General features: G+C 35.5%; 1 protein-coding gene across 9 annotated transcripts; it reads right to left on the bottom strand.

The window, feature by feature from the left end:
* Positions 1–2,716: 2,716 nt before the first annotated feature.
* On the bottom strand, positions 2,717–20,584 carry LOC132556870 (eukaryotic translation initiation factor 4B-like). Of its 9 annotated transcripts, none has more exons than XM_060221310.1 (17): positions 20,567–20,584; positions 18,553–18,744; positions 18,128–18,318; positions 17,292–17,399; positions 16,813–16,867; positions 16,060–16,176; positions 14,960–15,328; positions 13,489–13,564; positions 13,087–13,121; positions 12,652–12,751; positions 11,856–11,987; positions 11,443–11,564; positions 9,184–9,446; positions 8,066–8,177; positions 7,727–7,784; positions 6,679–6,745; positions 2,717–5,119 (listed from the first exon to the last, which is right to left on the bottom strand). In XM_060221310.1, the coding sequence occupies exons 1-17, from the start codon at positions 20,577–20,579 to the stop codon at positions 5,063–5,065; spliced, it is 2,067 nt and encodes a 688-aa protein (XP_060077293.1). In that variant the 5' UTR covers positions 20,580–20,584; the 3' UTR covers positions 2,717–5,062. The 9 variants fall into 9 exon arrangements, with proteins under 9 accessions (XP_060077293.1, XP_060077294.1, XP_060077296.1 ...); XM_060221311.1 differs by having other exon boundaries at positions 13,087–13,118; XM_060221313.1 differs by having other exon boundaries at positions 13,501–13,564.
* Between the last annotated feature and the right edge of the window lie 205 nt (positions 20,585–20,789).

Genomic DNA, 20,789 nt, shown 5'->3' with positions numbered 1-20,789 from the left:
CAATCTGTGTTGTGTTTAGTGTGTTACAGATGTATGAGTGTGTTTATGTATGTGTTGTTTCTGATACATCAATGTGTTGTGTTTAGTGTATTACAGATGTATGAGTGTGTTTATGTATGTGTTGTTTCTGATACATCAATCTGTGTTGTGTTTAGTGTATATACAGATGTATGAGTGTGTTTATGTATGTGTTGTTTCTGATACATCAATCTGTGTTGTGTTTAGTGTATAACAGATGTATGAGTGTGTTTATGTATGTGTTGTTTCTGATACATCAATCTGTGTTGTGTTTAGTATATAACAGATGTATGAGTGTGTTTATGTATGTGTTATTTCTGATACATCAATCTGTGTTGTGTTTAGTGTATTACAGATGTATGAGTGTGTTTATGTATGTGTTGTTTCTGATACATCAATCTGTGTTGTGTTTAGTGTATTACAGATGTATGAGTGTGTTTATGTATGTGTTGTTTCTGATACATCAATCTGTGTTGTGTTTAGTGTATTACAGATGTATGAGTGTGTTTATGTATGTGTTGTTTCTGATACATCAATCTGTGTTGTGTTTAGTATATTACAGATGAATGGTTGTGTTTATGTAACTTCCAATAGACTATTGGCATACCTATGGGAACTAACTCCGCCCCTCATTTGGCTGACTTGGTCTTGTTTTCATTTGATGCTGATGACCTTGCAAAATCGTTTAATATCATTTTCATATATATTGATAACGTCTATGTTTAAAATAAGAAGAACTGTATTGACCACGTCCATTATACAATTGTATATACCCATTCACGACAGACTCTTTTACGTCAGCTGATTATCTGGATTTTTTCTTAACTAAATCAGGAAGGACAGTTTTCCATGTTTTGTATGATAAAGGTGACTTCAATTTCCCTATTATGAATTTTACATATCTGGATAGCAATAACCATGTAACCCCAACCTATGATGAACATACTTTCAACACAGGGTTTCAAAAGATGCAGGTTGATGAAAAATTATGGAAATTTTTTTTATGGTCCCCATAGTGATTTCATGAAGAAATACTTGAATTCTTTGTGCGATATGAAGCTGGACGTGGTGGATGCTCTTTAATTTGCCAGTTGGTTCCGTTGTTGAATATCTTGTCCTCATTTGAGAACGTGACCTTACTTACTCGGATTAACAAAGATGTATATGGCGGATGTCGTCGATGAAGCAGAAGGCGCTCACTCTTCCGGAACATTTGCTCTTATTATCCTAATACCTTTTCAGGAATCTGCGTGTAAATCTTTCTTTGTTCAAATTTAGTCCTAGTTTTATGGAATTTGAGTTTGGAATATGATTCTGTTGTTATGTTGGTATTTTTCTTGTGTTTTTATTCTGATGAACAACAGTTGTCCTGAACCATCTACTGATAATGACTGTGGTGGTAATATTGTACTTATGATGAATAGGTCTGTTGACAAGAGGCACATTATGCCTGCATTGTTCACCTGGTATTAATGTTCATCAAAAATTGAGTAGTTGTTAAGATCACAAATATACGTACACTATTGACATTCAAAGGGGGCACACTCAAATTTTGACAGCAAACAGCTTCTAATACTCAACTATAAACAGCGACAGTTATGACTTGGATTATAGGTAAATGTGATTTCTTTTTGCTATATATTTGTTGGGTTTTGACCTGGAAACACATCTCTATCAAATATCCTGCTTTTCGGATTTTTGGTTTATCAGAGGAAATCTTTCACAGGTTTCAACAAATTCAATCTATGTAACCTTCAATATGGTCAAGGTCATTTCTTTTCGCAGATATTGTCGGGCGTCACCCTATAAACCCATCAGCCAGATATCATAATTCTGCGCCTTTTGGTTAGTCAGAAGTTATTTAGATAAGGGTCAATGCCATATAATTCCACAAACTTTGTTGGGCTTCATCTTAAGAATCTATAAGCCGCATACAATGCTACCTTGTCTGTTGTATGTCAGAAGTCGTTTTAAAACTTAAACAAATTCAACCCATGTGACCTTGCGGATGGATTAATGTAATTTCTTTTTGCAAACTTTGTTGGGCTTCACCCCAGCAACCGACCCGCCAAGCACCATGTTTCTGCGTCTAAGGTTAGTCAGAGGTTGTTTAAAGGTTTTAACAAATTTGCCGGGTAATTTCTAACAGCAAGGCTTCATCCAAAGAACGTATCACCAAAATATTATGCTTCTGTGTCTTTTGGTTAGTCGGCAGAAGTAGTTTAAAAGTTAAAACAAGTTTGACCCTTGTGATCTTGAATATGGGTTAAGGTCACTTCTTTTCTCAAAATTTGTTGGGCATCATACCAGAGACCCATCAGCCGAATGACATTTGGTCTGCCAGTAACTGAAAAAACGTCCTCTAAATGGAAAAGTTGATACAGGACAGACGTCATGCCACAGAACAAGCTTACTCTGCCCTTCAGGTCAAGTTAGCCAATAATGACTGCAGTGGCAATATTGAACTTGTAATGAACAAGAGTTGTTCTGAACCATCTGCTGACGATTCAAAATCATTCAAATAGTATTTAAGATACCACTTCAAAATAGATTCTAATGATGGTTGATACAAAGTTCACCGTCACTTAATTCTAACTTGAAAATTGATTGGTAACCTGATAACAGACGGAGCCCAATATCATATGCTCACACGAGCCTTCTACTGAAAAGGGCTTTAAAAAACAACATGAATCAAGGATTTAAATGTATAGTTTGGAATATTTTATTAAATTGATTCAAGACCCAATATCGGGTGGCATTATTTACAATGCAAAAGATTTAATCATGATGTCAAGATGCTGAACACGATCGTTTACACATATGTACAGTTTGGGCATCTCACCGATCGGGAAGAAATAAAACCTCCTGCTATACAGCAGATGACTGGGACAGTAACATGAATGGATATATACAAGAAATGAATAAATGTAAACTAGTTTTTGAATTACTGAACTGTTAATCAGTATGCAAATTACACGTATCCTGACCGGTACAATCACTAATGAAAATGTGTAAAATGGGAAACTTATATCCAACTATACTGATATGCTTTCACATTTCAACATTGAAAAAAAATAAATTTAGTGAATGATTACAAATGAATATAGTTTTGACATTAAGTCTGATGCATCAGAATATATTCAATGTGACTTAGAATTTTGTATAGTTCCTCTTCCTCCGAAAAAAATTTTTTTTCACAATATTATTGTTTCAAGATTTTTTATCATTGATAATAGAAAAACAGGAGCACTGTTGCACCAATGAAAAGTAAAGTTAAGCAATGCAAGCCTTGTGTTCATAACATGTATAAACATGTATAAATCTTCAAAAATGAAAAATCCCTGATCCATCTATTTCAAATGCAGCCAAGTCACTTTTTAAGATGCACACAAATATACACAATGCTAAATAAACTCTCAAAAAATTAAACCTTGGAAAACAGCACACCCATACACAGTCTTGCCGGTACTCATAAACCACAATCGGGATTATAAAAAGTTTAAAGAACACAAGAAGATACATGTTTATGTCAAGTTCAGTGTTCAATCAGAACATAATATAAATACATTTACATGTCATGTTCATTGATCAATGAAGCATGACAACAATGTTTAATAATCCAGCCCCCATGTGTGGGCAACATTTCAGGAAATTCACAAAGTCTGTGAAAAGATTATATATCTATACCTGTATAATGATAGCCTGGTTGTTTTGTAATGACAACCATTATCTAACATAATTGTCTTAAATGGGTATGTCCAGAAAAAGACTGAAGTTTGAAACTAAATAGAAAAAAAAAATTTAATTTCTAAATCCCAATGTCATCAGATTCACACCTAATCCTTAAAAGTACCGGTGTCAGTTTGTGGTGACCACTTACATCACAAAAGTTAACAAAGAATTAACACATAACTAGTCAGAGGTAACCAGGTCAGTTTAAACACTGACATTATAGCCATCTCTCGACTGATGTTCGGCTCCTTTCAAAAAGCCATGCACCATAGAAATAAGCAACACACGTTTGTATTAAAAATGAATTCCAGAGTTAAACAACAAGAAATATTTCTGTCTGGGTTGTGTGGTGTTTAACACTGTACTGCCCTAAGCCAGTCCTACGTCCAATATTTTTATATTTCCCATGGAGTTTAGAGATTTTATCACAATATCTGACGATGGAAATATGAAGCACTCCATTTCCATTATCACACATGTCAATCAAGAATCCATCACAATGTCAGACATCCAAACAGAGTAGAAGTGCAATACTGACCATTTCTAACTTCAAACTTTATCTTAAAGTTCTTTTCAACATATCATTTCCTATTAACAACACTGGAAAATAGTACATGTATAAGGTATTGGCCAAATCTGGTCATTGATTCACTCTCACTGATAGGATGCAACAAATCTATCCTTAGGTGTACAGATTGCTTAAAAAGAGTTATTCATATCTGTTTCATATTTCATCACGAAATAGTGAGTGAACTATCTTAATATCAGACTTTCTATCATATTTAACCACAGAAACCTCTGGCAGTAACAAATGTCCACATATATCCGGTATAAATTACCCTATAAAAATGGAGAAAGAGCATGCCCCTAAAATGGACATAAGTTTGTACTTCTTGTCCCTTCAACTTAAATTAAAAAAAAAAAACATCTCCCCTCATGGCATTTATTGTTCAAATGAACAAACATCTTTTCAACAATAAAAATGAACTTTAATGAATAGCGTCCGACGATGTTGTCGCTTATACATGCTCAAGAAAAAAACCCATGATGATACACAGTGCAATGTGCAATGTCCACGTTAACAGTAACTGTGGTGAGGACGGTCGGACAAACAAAATGCTGAACTCCTTTTAGGCAAAAAATCAAGAACAATGATTCTCATTCCCATGTATAAATTAAGCCATTTGAAAAAGGGCAGATATTGCAATTAATTGATATATGTGAGACAAATAGAAATCTTCACAAATGAGCTTAGAATTACAGAGCCACATGGCAGTCATGTGACTGTCACATGACCATGTCTTCTTTGTATCTAGAAGTCATCTTCGTCTTCAAGGAGACTGGAAAACTTGTTTTTGTCACTCCAATCCTGCAGATAAATATATATACATTAAGGTATTTTAAAGGTTTTACAGTGACATATAGAATACTTTATCAATTTGCCCTTCAGGCCAGGTGAGCTAAAAATGAATCACTATTAACATACTCAGAAACACAACAAGAGGCCCATGGGCCTAAATAGTCATCTGACTATAAAGACCTATATATGAAAGAGACATAATAGGCCTAAAATAAATTGCTCAATTACTCTACAGCTACATAGAAGATACTGTGGGTTCATGAAGACATTTTTCTGCAAACTTGAAATCATATTCTTTATACATGCACTACACAAATGCCATTACTCCATTACATATTGCTTGTTGAAAAAGCATGCTACAGGCCCAATATCAAGACTCTTGGCCTTTCAGTTATTGAGCAGAAGTTGCTTAACCATTTCAACTCATCTGACCCCTGTGACCTTGAAAGTTGGTTCAATATTAGCACCCTGAGCCTTTTGGTTACTGAGAAGAAGTCATTTAAAGATTTTAACATATTTGATCCCTATGACCTTTCAACCGGATCAAGGTCAGTCCTATTAACTAGGAGTCAAATCAACTTTCTGAATTTAAGAAATAATTCTCCACTCTCGATGATCTTTCACACCAAATTTGGTTGAAATCAATCCAGCTATGAAAGATGAGCATGATGACCTAAAAATCCATCTGCAATTTACATAGCACCTATATGTTTACTATATTTAACACAAAAACATATCAACATTTACATGAGAGGAATCATTCAGAATATCTGTAACTAGTAATCCTTGTTGAACAGAGTCACAGAACAAGTCAAATTGTTACAAATCTATGAAATTTAACCAAATCATTACCGAAATTACAGGAAATGTTCTTAACTGAAATTGTTCCTTCATTTGTATAATTCCCCTTTATTCATGAATTCTTCAGATCAAATTTGGGCAATATCCATTCATACCTACAGGAGGAGTGGGATTTTAAAAAACTTCAGATGATCAGGAATCCCAACAAATTCCCCCTCATTTTTTGGGCAATATCAATGATTCCTAACAGAAAAGCAGAATTTTAAAGAAATTTATTGATTTCCCAAATTGGGCCACACTTCTTCCATCCAGAAGAATGTAATCCACTAAACTGTACTGATTCCCTTTCACCCAAGAATGCTTTAGAACACATTTGACACTACCCATTCATTCCTTCAGAAGATGTAAGATTTGAAAGAGCATGCTCTACTTCCCCTTTTGGAAGAATGTGGTTGAAAAAAATTTCAGCAAAATCCATTCATTCATACTAGAGGAGTAGAATTTTTTAATAATTTGATAAATTTCCCCTTTTGAGCCCTGCCTCTCAGGCAAAGAACCGATATTTATACAAACTTAGTTGCTCTTCCCCCAAGCATGCTTCTGTCCAAATTTGGTCAAAATCTGTTCAGTTGTTCATGACTAGTAGCCTTTTCTAGAAAAAAAGTTTATGGACATCAGACAATGGACAGATGATGGACGCCATGCCACGTAACCTCATAGTGAGCTAAAGATAAGTTATATTTTCAAAACAAAAATTGCCAATTTACCTGTTTGGACTTGTTTTCAAGTTTAGGCATATCTTCTATTGATTTGGGGAGCACTTTTTCTCTCGGACTTAAAAAAGAAAAAGAAAGAAAAAAACATTAATCATTTTAATTGGCACAAGTGATTTCTATCAAATTAAACTTTAGATTATGATATGATTCTAATCCTACTTTTCACTAATCCCATAACAATTATATGTGGTATTTTACAAAGATATCATATACAGAGTCGTTGGACTTATTTCACCCAATTGACTTTCAGATAAGGAAAGAACTGACTACAACACTGTTTCTTTACAGTAACACAAAAGCCATGATGGTGGACAGACTGGCACTATGCAATGATTACAACGCTAAGAAAGTTTGTATGTGCTTAGCAATAGATCAACAGTTGTTCCCACAAAATTATTGTCTATCGAATTTTCAACTTTAAAATATTGACTTTGATGCAACATCTATAAAGTGCCAAAAAGTTAAAAATTTCTTTCATTCATACTTATCAGCTGATACCACTGGAGTATTTGATATTGTATTCACAGGTATGACTCTTAATGAAAATAAATTTTACTTTTTGCCTCCTAATGACCTAATAAAACTTACTTTTTATTTGATAAATTAGGGGAAAGGCGGTATGCTTGTTTTATGTATACACTTGAGACTAGATAAGGAATTTTGGTTTTAACAGGAGGTAAAGTCAAGTGTTAAACAAAGAAATTCATGGTCTAATCTTCAGTATATGTATAAAAAACATTCTATCCCAATTCTGCCTAAAGGTGATTAAGGTCATTATTGCAATATCAACAAAATTAAAAAACAAGAAAGAAAAACACTGAAACTGGTTGACATATGTTAGCATTTTGTTATAATTAATTTCTCCGATGTCAATGTTGATCCTCTGCCTCAACCAGAAAGATGGCAGCCATCTTTGAGATAGCATCCCAATTCATGAGTATATCTGGGATCATATGATGAAAATTATCCAATAAGAAGTTGTGTTACATAACCATTATTTTAGAATGACCAATATATGCCTTGGGTAGAAAGAACTTACTGTGACTTGCCCCCTCGTCCCCATGCATTCCCCCCTCGTCCTGCTGGCCGATGGTGTTCTGTAATAGCAAAATATTGGATAGTTATTACATTCAAAACTCTTTCTAAGACCAAGTCTACTGTCTTTATTTAAAGCTCCTTCTCCAAAAACAAGCAGATGGATAAGCAATTTCAATTTTGTTTATTTAAAGAATACATAGTAAAGGTTATATCTGATCTGATACTGAATTGTCATTTTCATGTGATCCATTGTAATTTTGAATTTTTTCTCTACAAAATGTATTGGATTATCAACATATGAAAACTGAATGCAAGTGACTTCGTTTTATACGACAGATACCATTTGGTTTGTCATGTGATCTCTTTGCCCATGCATTACTACTTGGAGCATCTTCTGCATGTCCGTCCATGCGGCGACCTCTCCCCCAAGCTGAAGGAGCTGGTTGTGATGCCTGAAAGACGACCAGGATATATATCAAAGGACCAGTAATTCTAAAAACAGTCACAGATCACAGGATCACAGCAAAGGGGTCAAACTTTAAAGTTTTGGTGACACAAAAACAGTAATTTGCCCTTAAGGTTGATCTTGTAACTATGCCATTCTCTGTCTGTGAGGGTGGTGCTGACCTAGATATGTCTACCTACCTCTGTCTGTGAGGGTGGTGCTGTCATAGATATATCTACCTACCTCTGTCTGTGAGGGTGGGGATGTCATAGATATATCTACCTACCTCTGTCTGTGAGGGTGGGGATGTCATAGATATATCTACCTACCTCTGTCTGTGAGGGTGGGGATGTCATAGATATATCTACCTACCTCTGTCTGTGAGGGTGGGGATGTCATAGATATATCTACCTACCTCTGTCTGTGAGGGTGGGGATGTCATAGATATATCTACCTACCTCTGTCTGTGAGGGTGGGGATGTCATAGATATATCTACCTACCTCTGCCTCTGAGGGTGGGGATGTCATAGATATATCTACCTACCTCTGTCTGTGAGGGTGGGGATGTCATAGATATATCTACCTACCTCTGTCAGTTGTGGTGGTGCTGCCATAGATATATCTACCTACCTCTGTCTGTGAGGGTGGTGTTGTCATAGATATATCTACCTACCTCTGTGAGGGTGGTGTTGTCATAGATATATCTACCTACCTCTGTCTGTGAGAGTGGTGCTGACCTAGGTATATCTACCTACTTCTGTATGTGAGGGTGGTGCTGACCTAGATATATCTACCTACCTGCGCCTGTTGTGGTGGTGCTGACTTAGATTGATCTATCTACCTCTGTCTGTTGTGGTGGTGCTGACTTAGATTGATCTATCTACCTCGGTCTGTTGTGGTGGTGCTGTCATAGATATATCTACCTACCTCTGTCTGTTGTGGTGGTGCTGACTTAGATTGATCTATCTACCTCGGTCTGTTGTGGTGGTGCTGTCATAGATATATCTACCTACCTCTGTCTGTTGTGGTGGTGCTGACTTAGATTCACTCTTCGGAGGTGATGTGGTTGTATGTGGACCATCTGTTTTCCGTTTCTCCCAGATGTTTACAGAGGGTGGTGGGGCAGGCACCAATTTCACATCCTCACGCTGTGTGGTGGACACAGGACTTTTTGGAGTGTCCTTACTATCCTCGCCCCCAGAAAACACTTCGGCTGAGTTATTTGAGATCTCGCTGTCCCGTCGTGACCTTGATGGAGATGTGATAGGGTGGGGACCTACAAAATTTTCATTTTACAGACTTAAAACTTCTGGCAAATATCTTGCATTTAAATTAACTTAAATAACAAAAAACATTGATCACAAGTAGTGTTTCTTTGTTTACCACTAGAAACATATTTATCAGAAGAGTTTATGAAGACTGTGTACGGCTATATCTCAGTAAATAAGCTTGTCCAGCAACATTTAATGACTAAAATTAGAGTTTGTTATTAAACAATAACAGTTTGAGTCTTGCAGTAACTAAACAATGTACAGTAATGATGATTCAGGTGATGAATGGCTTCATGCCTTGGCCGACACTAACATTAAAGTAGGCATACAGTATTTTGATGAAATAGGCATACAGATGAATGGCAAGGTGAATATAAGTTATTTTAACTTCATTCGTTCAACGCAAATCTATATTTACATATGTAACAACTTCTGTGTATCATTTTATATTATTTTGTTCATTTTACGAATTTCGTCTTGTATTCACTTCAGTGATAAGAACCATCTTTTCACTTTTTTGTTTCAAAAATGAAGATCTGTTTAATCTCAATAAAAAGTGTTTGTTAAATGCAATATTCATCACATTTTTCATTGCTGTTACGTTTCCAATTCCCATGGGGTACCTAAGTACATACTATTCATTGCCCTGACAGGGCACTAATTTGTTAATTGGACTGTGAATTCACTTGGATAAGACAGCAAAACTGCCAGTTTTACATGTATTACATAGAGAAATGAACTCTCAGCTCACATTTTAATAACTTATACAACAAAAAGCACAAAGGGTCTGCAGCGCTCACCTGGTATATATATATACCAATCAAATATCATGCCTCTAGGCCTTTTAGTTCAAGAGAAAAAGTTGTTTAAAGGTGATTACAAATTTGATCCCTGACCTTGAATATAGATCAGTCATTTCTTTTCACATGTAGAAATATATATCAGTCAAATATCATGCCTCTAGGCCTCTTAGCTCATGAAAACAAATTTTGTTCTGATGTTTTACAATTTTTTACCAGAGACTTTGAATTTTGGGCAAGGTCTAATCTTTTCGCAAACTTTGTCAGGCTTCACCTTTGAAACATACCAACCAAATACCAAAACATTTGGTCCTTTGGTCATTGAGAAGAAGTTGTTTAAAAAGAAAATTAGCTCTGTTTCTTTCTTTTTCTTTTTTTCTTCTCCAAAACATCACCATATTGCCAGTTTTATTTTTACATCTAACTGTGATATTTGGTACTATTTTACTTTATGTTTCACTTTAAAATACATAGTGTATAGCCTTGACATGAAAGGGATGTCAGCACCAGCTGAAATGGATGTCTTCAAATTAACATGTTGGGTAGATATAGAAATTAACATGTTGGGTAGATATAGAAATTAACATGTTGGGTAGATATAGAAATTAACATGTTGGGTAGATATAGAAATTAACATGTTGGGTAGTTGTTGAAGAGTTCACCCGATTGATTTGTTACTTATTGTTCATTGTTAGGTTTCACATTTTTTCCATATCGTTTTGTATTTAAGAAGTTTGCACAAACAGCTATGAGTGTACAATCACTGCTGAAATAAGACAAATTTTAAAACTACCATATCACATGAGACTAACACTGTTTACACCAGTCACTACCATCTTGCAGAATTGACTTCACAGATTTTGGGTGCCGAAGATTTCCGAAAGCTACCAGAGAAAGCTGAAGCGCGGACAGGTTACGAAATTTACCTGTAGCCGAACACACTTGGCTACAACTGTATTGAGAGGTGAAAACTGATTTAGGGTACTATCCAGGTGATATCTATGTCTAAATATAAAAACCTGCAAAACATTGTTTGCCGAAGACCTTTAATCATGCAACAATGGAGAAAGGTTCATGTTCCTTGAATTTAAGAAAAGCAGAAATCAATGGTAGCAAAAAACGTCAAACAAAATAATGTGTGACAATATTTGGTGTCCGGCCTAAAGATACTACTGACAATAGGAGCAGTGTCAATACTCACCAGGCCGGCCTTTACCACTACTTCCACTACTCAGTCGCCGTTGTCGCCCCTCCATTTTCTCTGTAGAATCATGTCGTGTCCTCGCCGGCCCACTGTGACTAACAGACTGGGAGTTGTTGTGACTGTGAAAATCATTGACACAAAATAAATTCTATTTCTTTCTATGAATTATAGTAGTTTCCACTTCATGCTGCTGAATTAACACTTAACTTTAACAACTAAATCTAATGGTTTGATTCTATCTTATTAAATACCACAAACATAGCAGAAGAAATTTACAATCTAAAAAGTAGTTTTCATTGTGACCCCACAGAACATGTTTTACAAAAAAAAAGAAAAAAAATTGCAGCTTTGAGTTAAATCAACTTCAAGCACATGAAATATATATTTATAAAGTTGACAGATTTACTCACTAGTTCCTGTTTTCCTTCTCATCATCATACCCTCTACGGTATTCTTCTTCTTTCTTCTTTAGACGTTCTTCAATTTCTCGTTCCTTAGCTGCTGTGTCTACAGGTTTGGCACTCCCAAATATAGAAGCTGACCTTATAAAGATAATACAATGTACCGGTCAATATTGGGATTCCACCTTCCTCTCTTTCTCACACACATTTTGAACGCTATAAATACCATCGTTCCCATGCCTACTGTAACATTTGACCCTTTAACCTTGACCAATGACCACTTTATCTGTGGAATTTGAGGGTAACATACTATCGGGCCAAATGAACCAAATCTGTTAAGAGGATTTCAAGATATGATATTGCTTTGGCCCAGGATGGAACTTCACAAGACACAACACAATAGGATGAACAGACATGGGTGTAATAGTATATTCCTCACCTCAAAAAAACAAAAACAAAAAAAAATATGGGTTTGTGATTTTCAAAAACTATTCCTAAACAAAACAATCGAATCTGATGAGTAGTATCATGGCACCCACCATTGTTTAATCTTTATCTCTTCTTTAAAAGTTTCTTTTTGTCTTCTCTCCTCTGTTTTCACTCTTAATGATAAAAATTTTTTAACATTCCTTAACAGAAAAAGTGATAATAATCTTTAACCAGTAAATCCAAGATGGTTGCCTGGAAGCCATTTTGATTTTTCTGAGCAGTCCAAAAAGACAGTACTTCTCAAGAAATAATGATAATAAAAATTGTATACAGATGGACAGACTACAGACATCCTCATTATGGAATGCTACCTTACCTGCTTTCTGCAGGTACGGCCTTCACTTGGGGCTTGGCCACCTCTTCCACCGGTTTTGTACGTGGCTGTAAATTCAGCCTTGGCCTCTCTTTAGGAGCATCTGAAAAAGCAGAATTATATCAGAATATGTTGCAAGAAATTGAGACAACAATGAATCAGCCATTTCTAAAAACCAAGCTTTATGAAACTGACTCTATATAAAGTTATTTATAAGTGCAATCAACAATTATAATGCTAAGTACCAGCTGCTGTAGAGAAATGGCCAACTACACTCTACTTACTGGACAACTAACCTTTTCCTTCATGGTTTTAAGTTACTTTCTTACTTCAGATACTAAACTCACCTAATATGACCAAAAGTGATAGATAACTCATAAGTATAACAAATAGTTTTGTATCCCTAGTAACACTGCTTCAAAACTCCATTGATCTTACCTTGACTAGGCTCTTGGCTACTTCGGTCATATCTGCTGAAAAGTAAAATATGTTGATCACTTTCATGTTATAGCATTATAAACAATTCATGTCTATTGCATTGTTTATTTCATAATTTAACCAAAAAAAATCTTTTTTTTTTACAGGAAAAAGAGGATGACTAAGAGAACAAGTAAAACTACCGTACATTAACAAAGAGAAATGAGTTAGGACAATGACTTTCATCAAGTTAATATGATAAAAAACAGCAGAATTGGTGAAAATTAAAAAAAAAAAAAACAAGTAAAACACTACAGTATATGTAGCAATATTGTAATACATGATGACTTTGGATTTTAGAAGCAGACCATAATTCATCTGGATTCTAACTTATGTTAAAGTGCTTATGAAAATGACACCAACCTGGCCCCATACCTGTTATCATAACCACCTCGGTCATCATTACGGTAACCCGATCCATAGCCACGTCGGCCTCCATCTGTAAAATGTGTAGAATTTATTTACTTTAAGATGTTTGATTGTTCCATAGTATTAAAAAGGAGCATTTCTGAATCTACATATCATAAAATCATATCTCGGAGTACAAAAAATCTAATTTGTGAATTTCTTAGATTCAGACCAGGTTGTCCAATAAAAACCAATCTAAGCATTTCTCGGATTCAGACTTAGTATTCATGATAAATGATATCAATAGGCATAAATAGAATATTTACAGATAATCAGTTCAAAAGACATCATCAGGAAATCAGTATGAGGAATGGTATACAAGGACCCTAAATCATGATTAAGCTGCAATATATATTATTTGAAAATGCTAGTAAATCTTTTGAAGACTTCAAAAGTTGCTGGAACATAAATCTTGAAGGTATGATAAAAAAAAATCTTTCTGGTTCTGAAGTAAGAAATGATGAACACTGCAAGGAAGCTGATGAATGAAAGCCAGGAATGTTCAATGAATCACATCTCTTCAAACTCCAGTTGGCTAAATCTGACCAGAATTACAGGCTCTAAGATTCAGACAAGTTAGCTGTTTATTGACAGATAGCCACTGTTAGCTGTTTATTGACAGATAGCCACTGTTAGCTGTTTATTGACAGATAGCCACTGTTAGCTGTTTATTGACAGATAGCCACTGTTAGCTGTCTATTGACAGATAGCCACTGTTAGCTGTCTATTGACAGATAGCCACTGTTAGCTGTTTATTGACAGATAGCCACTGTTAGCTGTTTATTGACAGATAGCCACTGTTAGCTGTTTATTGACAGATAGCCACTGTTCTTTTAAACAAAGGGAGTTGTCATCCAAATCTGGTAGTCACATGTTGCCAGCTTTACAGGTGAAAATGAGTTGTATTTCATACTCTCTCTTCCAGCATCAATTGTTATCTCATTATTGTATGGATGTTGTATCATTTGTTCAGCTGGTGACATAATGTTGTGATCATTTTCTTTGCTTCATGAAATGTCTCCACCAATTTGAATTGCATCTGATAATTTTGTCTACTTGACATTTTTTTCAGTCTATTTTCCACCCACTTTTGATTTGGTTTTATACCTTCAACTTTTTACAGAGTTAAAAATAGCACAAAGCTTTAAATTTGCATTTCTCAGTCGTTTCTATTATGATGTTGAAATTCTGGAGGAAAAAAAATATGACAAAACCTGGATTAAGCCTAATGGCTTAAACTGCTTTTCTGTACATTGAAATACATAGTAAATATCAAGATAACATCAGTAAACTACACGATTAAAAGATTTTGTCATCATCTGTTTTACCTTTCTTTGTATCCTACATTGAATAAACAATTCTGATTGGCAGAGTTTGAAGAAGTAACGGAAAGCACCAAGCTGAGAATCGGAGGATAACAGCTCACCTCTGTCGTAGCCTCGATCTCCATGACCTCTGCCATCATCATATCTCCCATAACCTCTGCCTCTATTACCTCCATAACCACCATCCCGACCACCACGGTCTTCGTAGCGATCATATCCTCTGGAGGGTCCTCTATCATCTCTGTTATAACTGCCACCCCTTTGAGGCCCCCGATCATCATAACCCCTTGAAGGGCCTCGATCATCATATCTGTCTCTACTTGGTGCCTCCTCATATCTGCTGAAACCACTTCCTCTTGATGGGCCTCTGTCATATCCTCCTCGATCATTATCGTAACCCCCTCTTGAAGGTGGTCCCCTGTCATCTCGATTACTTCCCCACCTGTTCGGTCCACCACTCCGCTCAGAATCTTTAATATTGAAAATGCATTTATTATTCATCTACTGTACACTACTCCTTCTTAATGCCTTAGTAGATTAATAAATTTGGTCTGAAACATTATTGCAGGTGGGTTATCATTTCTTAAATCCCTAGGTAGCTGTGGGCTGGGCTTCAAATGGAAAAGTTAAAAAATTTTTTTTGCCTTAACTTAATTGTATTTTTCCCAATGTATTCTCCTGAAATAAAATGTGTTGATACATGCGAATAAGCTTACTAAATACTGTTTTTATTCTATCTGCTATTGACCCAGAAGAAAGAGAAAATGAGTCTCCTATTTTTCAAACATTTCATCATTTCAACTATACAATTTTTCATAAAATATCTTTATTTCATTAAAATACCCACTTGATTAGAAACTAAAGTGCCATCATCTTTAACAATTTTGGGTATGTCTTTTGACGTAAAATTTCAATTTTCCAAAAGTAAATATCGGTTTTCCCCATTCTTCTATCCATTAAGATTTTGACCTGATTGTGCTCCATTTCAATTTGTGAAATAAGATATTTTCAAATTAAATAAAAAAACTTCATCAAAATTAAGACCATATCATATAATCTCTGTATCATCAATTTTTTAACTCCCTTTTTCAATCGGTACAAAAAAAGGAAAAGAAACAAGCGGAAAACTTTGATTTGTAGTTTGAATTATTTTGTCTGCAAGAGCAGATATATACAATGAACTTAGTAAAGATTGTTTTACCAGCAGTGTTAGGTGCATGGTCTTGGTGAGGGTCTCGCCGTCTCCAGTCACTGTCTGTCCGGTCTGGGCCATCATTCTCTCGTTTGTCAAACCCACCTCTGTCACCACCACCTCTATCTGTGAAAATGACAAATGTATACTGTCAGTATTACAACAAGCTCCCTGAATGCTTCTGTTGAAGGGTTTCCATGATTAATCAAACATTTCAAATCAATTCAAAGATTCAGAAACAATGGCATTACCAAATTTGAAAAGGATAACACATCACAATTGCACAGAAAACAGATTTTTTAAAGTTCTTGTGAGCAGTGAATGAAAAGAAACTTGATCTTTAGGATTAATCTTTCTTAGCTTTAATATGTTATTTTAATAATCAGTATTCGGGATGACAAAGATAAATGTATTGGTTTCTGTTGAGTACTTTACGTCATTGTTTATGAAAAAAGACTTATGTTACAAATCATTCAAAACATAATACAACAGGATACACATGTTTTTAAAGTTAATATTAACCGAAGGGAGGTAACTCCAACGAAGTGACTTTCTGCTTGAAGTCTTTCAAGACAGTATCAATATATATATTTGTGCAGGTCAGTCTCAATTAATGTTTTTAATGTCATGTTTTTCTGCATTAACAAAAGTGGCCTGCATCTTAAAGGCAATTTCTGCAGAACAACATATTCAAGTATTTTTGTTTAAATGTTGAAATACTAGATTGAATCTGTACCGAGTCATATTTTACAGTTTACAAACCATTTTGTTGATTTTGTCCTGCTAAATCTACACGTATTTGGCGTCCACCCATGGTCTGAAAGAAATGTAAAAAAGCTTTTACCAAATCTGATTAAAACAAATAAATAAAAGAAGGAAAGAAAAAAACCAAAAGAGTTTCCTAAAAGGGGAGATGATTCAACTTTATAGAGATTACACATATTGGCGATGTATAAGGATTATTCCCAACAAGTTTTGTTGAAATCCACTCAGTAGTATAGGAGGAGTAGCCAGTACATCATTGCATTTTCAATGGGCCATAACTTTCTGAAATGGGGAGGTAACTCAATCTGTTACAGATTACACACATTTGCAAAGTATAAAGATTATAGCCAGCAAGTATTGATGAAGTCCATTCAGTACTTTAGAAGGAGTAGCCGGTACATAGTTGCATCAGATGGACAACCTGATTACAGTATACCCCCTATCAGGTTTATATCAAATATTGGCCATGTAATTACCTCCTCATTCATAGCCAATGCATCAATAAGGGACTGTCTGTCAGCAAATTCTACGTATCCAAATCCCCGCAGGCGTCCTCCATCATTGGGAAGCCGTACATTTACGACCTGTGTAAAATAAACCCATTTCATCATACAACAACTAGAATCATCAATCATCATTAACCATGCCGTATAAACAATGTCACAGGGAACGGATTAGCATTTATTTACACAAGAACGTTCTGGCTGTCTGGTTGTAATTATACACTGAAGGTGACTAGACCATTAAGATTCTTTTAAATTCACCACACAAAAACACTAATCTACCAACAGTGACCAGTGAGTCTTTTTTTTGCAATCTTAATGGATTCATCAACCTATGAAAACAATATCTCTTGATGGTTTGATAACAAACATGAAACTTCACACCTACAATATGCATCCAGCAATAACCAATAGACACCAATAAAAGCCTAACCTTTGACCTAAAACACACTTTTTACAGGGCAATCACATAGCATTTTCATCATTTCTATTGAAACATTTATACATAGGGGTGAACTTATCGCCAGGCAGCTGCTGGATATGAATTTATTCATCCTCTGTGATATTGCATGTCATGTGAATAACTGTGCCAATATTGAACAGACTGATAATTTTAATGACAAGACAGACATGATGAGTTTAAATCATAACAACTTTACCACTGTGGAACGATGTCAGAGAATGCATACATTGAAAGCTATGAAAGAATAACATGTGGCCCATTGGAACAAGGTGAGATTATCTCCCTAATAGTGGGGATTTTAACAACAAATTTTAGACCTCTTAACTAAAAGTAAGGAATGACTTACATTTAATTTTTGAAAAAAATCTTCTATACTCATTTCCGATGCCTCGTATGGCAGGTTTCCTATGAAGGCAGTAAATGGAGGATTTGTGGGGACTTTGGACATGTCTACATCTGGTCCTCGTGAAGCTTTTGGGGCTGTCGGTAGCTTGGATCGGTCAATCATTGGCTTAACATACTCCATGTCACCCATGTCTGAAATAAAACCAGCACTAAATGTGACATGGTGCCATCATATGTCAAACAAAGAGAACTCCAACTGCAAAAAATAAAACTCAGACCTCAAATATTTACCAGATGCGCTGTCTTGTTTCCATTTTGAACCTAGCATATTTTTCCTTATTTCATTTTTTCAATTTTTTTCTATACTTTAATTTGTTGTATCATACTACATATACTTAGCCAACATGCCTCTGCACACAAACTCACCATCCATAGACAAGGAGTCCATCTCTGCAGCCCAATCCACCTTTCCACCGTAACCTCTTGAATCCCGGCCTCCGTAACTTCCACTTCCATAACTGTTGGAGCCTCCACCTGAGTCCTGATTGCCGATCTTGTCATCCGACAAGAAATCGGTCAGGGCCATCTTAGTGCCCTTCATCTTCTGCTTCTTCTTCCCTATCATCAAAAAAAATAATTATGTTTTTATGATACATAATAAGCATATCAGAAAAAAAACCATTTTTATGAAACTTGTGAAGTTAGTATTAGAGAATGTAAGTGAATAATGCATGAACCTATATTCCACTAGCTAGAATAATTTCAGCTGAACCAAGACAGACAATAAATAATAATGATAATTATAAGCTGCAAACATTAAAATCCTACTGCAAGCATTTATCTCAATTGGTTGAAATATCAATGGCAGCAAACCTGACTTTGAGATTTCACTAAGTATTGGTAACTCAGTTCTTTTTAACTGGAGGACCAATAAATAAACAAACTGTGTGTATTTTACATGTAGATCTCTCCATCAGATTTCTTTCTATAGACTGTATATTGGAGCCTATAGTGAGAAATTACCCAATATTACTCCAAAACCAATGATACATATGATTTGTTGATCTCATACTTTACATTGATCTCATACTTTTCAATCGCAAACTGTAACACAGCTAAAAGCCATTATACTTCAACTGCCTCTGCTAAGGATCAAAACACTCTAGGACTTCTGGTTTACTACAACTAGTTGTCCTACACTCTACCAATCCAGCTTAACAGAAGCTCTCCCAAGCTAAGCAGTGTAATTCAGTTAGCAGTAACCAAGGTTACATACTCCCCCTTCAGGAAAGCACTTTTCAATAAGCTTTGTAAGGGTAACAGCAATATTTGTGCGACGTTAAGTGAAGCAAATCATCCATACCTTTGGAGTCCATTACTATATGAGCATCAATGTAACACAGATTAAATGCTCCAGTAATAATTGGTACAAGGCCTGTATAACTTTACCCTTAACCAACTAAACTAAGAGGTTTTTTCTAGCTTTGCAGTATACCAGCTAGACAGCTAGTCATTTATAAGAGTTATGAAATCAAGTTTTGTCAAAAAGCAATGAATATTCTTGCTTTTTTTATCTCATGAAGATCTCATTTTCCTGTGTCTTTTTGTCATTGAACAGAAAGTAAATATTCAAGCTCTGGTATTGGAAAATGTTTGGATTCTATCGTGTATATTGCCTATGACATGTGACATGCAAATCCTGCTGTAAACTTCCTATGACATGTGACAAGGATATCCTGTTGCCTCCTCCCTATTATATATGACAAGGATATCCCACTGTTCCATCCATATGAGATGTAACAAGGTAATCATATGTTAGCTCCCAGTGACTTCTGACAAACAAATCCTCTTGTCCCCTCCCTATGACATGTGACATGGAAATCTTGTTCCCTCCTTTTGACATGTAACAAGACTCAATACAATCTTATACTTCCCGACATAACCCATGGGTAAGAAGGAACCTAACTGAAAATTTTGGAAGTTAAGTTGTGATGATCAGTAGAATCACGCTCCTTCGACTTCCGTACCAATGACAAATGTCAACAAGACCCTGTGGTTGACCCAGACCGTACTGACAGCAGAAAAAATATTTTCAATCCTCATAAACTGAGCGAAATCAAGTTGGGAAGAAATGTACCCAACTACATTTCAGTTATTTATGCATTGACAAACAAAAAGGAAATGTCTGGTAATCGCCTGATCTCCGTGATCTTTGTCCGTTACTGAAATATGGAACACGAAGTGACCGAAATATGGAACTGCCACGGTGCTCCCACATGGCGCATGTGTTTTCTTTCCAGATAGAAAGATAATTTTGTATACATGATCACTTTAACAGAAAATCAAGATTAAATTTTACTTGTGGTGTTAGAATTAGTACTGAGTGGAAAATTCAGACAGAAATACGATCCTATAGATTCAATGCCATGCGTTCGCCTACCCTGTGCCGCCATTTTGTCGAGCAAGTGTCTCACACTGAAATGAAAAATGTGATTGATTATTAATAAAAATGTAAAAATTACAATATTGTACCATATCATATAAAATAATCATTACACAATGTGCTTAAATGAGTTTCTAAATTACAATAGTATTTAATATGTATGGTTTATTTACCGCGGGTCTGTGAAGCCTCGGTTTGAAACAAGAGTCGCATCCGTCCA

Source organism: Ylistrum balloti, unplaced genomic scaffold (assembly GCF_031769215.1).
Source record: "Ylistrum balloti isolate Yb309-2 unplaced genomic scaffold, AGI_CSIRO_Ybal_v1 Utg370598, whole genome shotgun sequence".
Classification (NCBI taxonomy): Eukaryota; Metazoa; Mollusca; class Bivalvia; order Pectinida; family Pectinidae; genus Ylistrum; species Ylistrum balloti.
The sequence above is the reverse complement of the archived record's forward strand: the minus strand, read 5'-3'. Positions and strand labels throughout refer to the sequence as shown.